Source organism: Lissotriton helveticus, chromosome 6, assembly GCF_964261635.1.
Source record: "Lissotriton helveticus chromosome 6, aLisHel1.1, whole genome shotgun sequence".
In the NCBI taxonomy this organism is placed as follows: Eukaryota; Metazoa; Chordata; class Amphibia; order Caudata; family Salamandridae; genus Lissotriton; species Lissotriton helveticus.
Window position 1 is genome coordinate 2082080998 of NC_136067.1, and position 4812 is coordinate 2082085809.

At 46.6% G+C, this 4812-nt stretch overlaps 1 protein-coding gene across 1 annotated transcript; it reads left to right on the forward strand.

Annotated features, from left to right (window-relative positions):
• The first annotated feature begins 3657 nt into the window (after positions 1-3657).
• Positions 3658-4584, forward strand: LOC144763026 (olfactory receptor 2D3-like). The gene has a single exon (XM_078648338.1). The coding sequence runs from the start codon at positions 3658-3660 to the stop codon at positions 4582-4584; it is 927 nt and encodes a 308-aa protein (XP_078504464.1).
• Positions 4585-4812: the final 228 nt, after the last annotated feature.

The window sequence follows — 4812 nt, forward strand, 5'->3', positions numbered from 1 at the left end:
TGGAAATGTGCCCTGGCGCAAAGCCATTTCCCTCCTTCCCTGGCTGAGCAAAGTGCTAGAAAAGCACATCAACTCCGTTCCGGTTGAGTACTCCTTCACCACTCCCAAACCAGCTTTATTCCTCAGTTGTGGTCCGAGACTGCCCGCCGCGCGGTAACTGAGGAGGCCAGAAGGATACGGGACCAGGGAGGTACTGCAGCAATCATCCTCCTTGACCTCAGTACCGCTTTTGACACTGTCAATCACAACACCTTGATCCTCCGTCTTAAGAGCTTAGGAGTATCCGGCACTGCACTAGCATGGCTCCAGTCCTTCCTTAGTGACCGCTTTTTCTAGGTGTTTGAAGGAGATGTTGTCTCCAATTGGCAGCCGCTCAGTTGTGGTGTTCCCCGCGGCTTCTTCTTAAGCGCCACATGATTTAACATCTATATGAGACCCCTGGCGGCGATTTTCCATCCATTTGGCATAAAGATCGTCACCTATGCAGGTGACACCCAACACGTGGTAGCACTAAATCATCCAGAGCAATCATCTAGCACCCTAGGCCCCTTCCTGGAGGAAGTCGCCAAGTGGATGGAGCTCTCCTGTCTCAAACTGAACGGAGATAAAACTGAGCTAATGCTTCTCTACAACTCTCTCTCCTTCAACCCTGCACTTGTATGGCCTCCCTGTCTCGGTCCGGCACCAGACTCTAAGGACCAGATCAAGAGCCTTGGCATGTGACTTGACCACTCCCTCAGCCTTAACTATCAGGCTACTAAGTACTCAGATTCCTACTTTGGCCGGCTGAGGATGCTCCGTAAGATCCTTCTCCCATTTCAGGTGAGAAGAATCCTGGTCCAGGCCCTCATTCTCTCTCGCCTGAATTATGGAAATGCCCTTCATCTGGGAGCCCCTCTGTCCACCACCTACAAGCTCCAGATCATCCAAAATTGTGCTGCTCGTCTGCTTCATCAGATTCCCGCAGGCAATCTGCTAAACCAGCCTTAAGGAACCTTCATTGGCTCCCCATCAGGGCAAGGATCCTGTTTAAAGCCATGTGCCTGGCACACAAGGCCTTCTGGAAGTGTGGCCCGGCTATTTCCCAATCCCTGGTTAAACCATATCACCCAGCCTAGAACCTCCGTTCCAGCCTCACCTTCTCTGCTGTTACTCATAGAATACGGAGAGCCAGATGGGGCCGGCGCTCCTTCTCTTTCAATGCTGCAAACTCCTGGAACTCCCTCCCCCTCCATCTGCGGAAGGAGTCCAACCTGTTGGCATTTCGAAAACTCCTGAAAACTCATTTTTTCAACATCCCATTCTAGTACTTGCCCGTTGGCCCGCTTGATCCATCCGCAGCGCTGGGAGGCCTCAGGGTAGCCATGCGCTGTACAAGTTTCACTTCATTGATTGATTGATTGATTCATTCATTCATTATTTTGGATAAATTCATCTGCCCACAAATGTGTATCCCCCTCCCAGATCTAGCATTAGGCATTGACGATATTGTTCCATGGTTTGGTTAACGTTCTCAGCTTGACCGTCAATTTGGGGGTGGTAGCTTGATGATAGGCGGTCATCCATTTTTAAAAGGTCTCACAATGCTGTCCAAAATCCATACTAATATAATAAAGAGAGAGCCCAAACCTTTGAGGCGGGTAATCTCAGTAACCACAGCACCAATCACAACACCCAATACAGCATTGGAAAGGGCAGTTGTAGCAGAAGGACATAGGCTATGCAGACGCCCGCCATATACATTTAGAAGGTAAAAGAAGCGTGCCAGCAAAGTAGTCCCTTGTGGGCGTGTCTGCATTGTGTTGTGGGCATGTTCTGGGGGTGTGACAAACGCTGGGGGCGTGTGGTACGTTCAGCCCTTCATGCCATGTCTCATATCGTGTGCTGTGGGCGTGTGCTGGGGGCGCGGCATTACGAAAACCTGTGGTACATTCCGCCCTTCAAGCCATGTCTCATATCCTGTGCTGGGGGCGTGGGCCTGTGCGGGGTGCGGCATTACTAAAAAAGAAAAGCGATCGTACATTCCAGCTCCGGGTGTGCTTGCCCCGCGCTCCCAGTGCCGTGCACCTGCTTTACTGTATGTAGGTCAGGCATGGCGCTATTCCCAAGGGCCGGAAGGAGCGCAAACAGGGGCCATTGTGCAGGAAATCTAATCTCACCTTATCGTCCGGTGACGCCTGATGCGCACACTGGAGATTTACCACTTCTGTTGTGCACAGGCCTCGCGCGACGCACATCCAGAAACAAGGCCCGCCTCCACAGAAATAGCAAGAAAAGGCCTATCCCTCCCCCGGTAAGTACATTGCTGGCACGGCAGGCCACATCTCCAGCAACATACTCATATTGTTTGACCACCCATTTGAAAAATGCACAGGTCTCTCTCATTGATGGCCAGCACCGAGAGACACTTTTAGACACTCCTCCCGCCAGAAGTTCTATGGAGGGCGCTCACATATTAGGATTTATGCATTTGTTATGGTCATTTTTATTGGGCAATATTTCGTGTTCTGGGGGCGTGGCCAATGGGCGCGACAATCGGCCTCTTTTTGTAACTGACATCAACTGCAGCTACTAATTTAAGGCAGCCGGATATTTGTGTGGCGATAGAGTCAAGGGTTGTTAGGAAATACGCCGCAGACTTTTGAACATGTTTATGTTTTTGAATCGGCACTGAGAGGGCACAGCCCTCCCTCTCACTGCATATTCTTTTAAACAAACTGCCATCCATAGTGCTGGAGCACAACACATATTCTTTTTCGACTTTAGGGATGCATTTTGTACAATCGTTGTCCCATGGGAGCGGATCAGACATCTCTTTGTGTCAGCCTCAGCAAAGTCTTAGCCACTAGGGAAAGGTTTGGTATCCACTGTCTTCAGTAGCCAATCATTCCAAAAAGCATCTGGTAAATTGTATCCACTCTTTCTGGTGAGACTCTGCTAGCTCTTTTGTATAAAGGATCCCACTGCTGCCTATACTGTACCTGTGCGTGAAAGTACCACGCACTTCTACTTGCTCTCCTTTATCTGTTCCGTACGGTTAGCAGGTGTTTCCATGGAACAAGCCTCAAAATGATTTAGCTCTGTTAATGCTCTTTTTCGGTAGGTCCCTCAATCACCTAGCAAACACAATGTATTTGCTTTTTATGTTTGCTTTCTTGATGACTCAGAGCTGGATAAAGGAAGCCAGTATCTTAGCTGTGGTCCTATGTTGAGATATAACTGCAAAAGTGCAACGTGTTACGATTAATGTGAAGACCATGGGCCTGATTTTGCATTCGGCTGACAGCTACAAGCTACTCTATCACAAATATGACCAATGTCAGTCCATCTTACCACAATTTCAATAGGATATAATGCACTTGTAAAAAGATGTTTGTGACAGATTGACCCATCTGTCATCTTCTTGATCAAGTCCTATGTCTTCACACACCTCCCTGTGAAACAAAAAAGACCAATATTGCAATATACCAGTCTAGAATAAAAGCCATAAAATCACATTTGTGCATACTGATTGCAATATGCAATACAGGTTATTAATGCAATATTGTATGATAATGTACAATTGCATGTAGCCTGAAAACACTGTATGAATTGTTTTAACTACTTTTGTGACCTATTTTTTCCTATAGGCTAAGACAACAGGACTCAATGCCAAAGATGAACAGCAGCTCCTCAATAACTGGAATCCTCCTTGTGGGACTATCTGATGACATTGATGTGCGGAAGGTTCTCTTTTTGATTTTTTTTGTGATATACTTGGCCACGCTCATTGGAAACATCATCCTGGTCATAGCCTCTCTTTGTGATCCTCGCCTTCATACTCCTATGTACTTCTTCCTGGTGAATCTCGCCTTCATAGATGTCTGCTACTCATCTGCTATTGTCCCTAACATGCTGCTACAACTCATTGCAAGGAAGAGAATGACCTTCTCTGCATGTGCGGCTCAGTTGTACACATTTTTGCTTTTCGCTTGTACTGAAACTTTGCTCCTGTCTCTCATGGCTTACGACCGGTTTGTATCCATCTCACTTGCCTTGCGTTACAATGCAATTATGAGCAAGTCTGCGTGCATCAAATTGATGGCCTGCTGCTGGATTGGTGGTTGCTTGTTGGCTGTACTGGATTCCGTTTTTACTCTAACGTTGCCATTTTGTGGTCACAATGTTGTTGAACATTTCTTTTGTGAACTCAATGCTCTCATAAAGATGACATGTGGCGACACCTATAGCTCAGAGATGGTAATTTTCCTGGTTGGGGTATTGAGCGTTTTGTTCCCAACAGTTGTTATTCTCTTCTCCTACACCCGCATTGTTGTTACCATCATTGGAATACGCTCCTCTGAAGGCCGATATAAAGCCTTTTCCACCTGTGCTTCGCACCTGATTGTGATCATTATGGGGAGTGGAGCAGCCATCTTCATGTACCTGAGACCAGTGTCTAGAAATTCAGGAAACAAGGACAAATATTTCTCTGTGCTTTACACTGTGATGCCTTCAGTAATGAACCCCATAATCTACAGTCTGAAGAACAAGGATGTGAAAAGGGCTTTAAAGAAAATTACAAGGACATATATTTTTCGGTGAAAAAATAAGAATGATCTTACCTTATTTATGTCTCTTTGTCCCAGTGTTCTCAATTACTACGTTTGTTTCTGACCCTCTATAACCGCCACTCCAAGAAACAAAAATAATGACACATACACAATCATAGACAACCTATCCCAGGGCATCATTTGAAGCAATTGCATGGTGTGTGTACATCATTGCATGTCATGACATTTTTGGGACACCAGACTATGTATGGAGCTTGGG

What these genes read in the sequence shown, in the direction of transcription:
- LOC144763026 (XM_078648338.1), top strand. Translation starts at nt 3,658, where the DNA reads ATGAACAGCAGCTCCTCAATAACTGGAATCCTCCTTGTGGGACTATCT.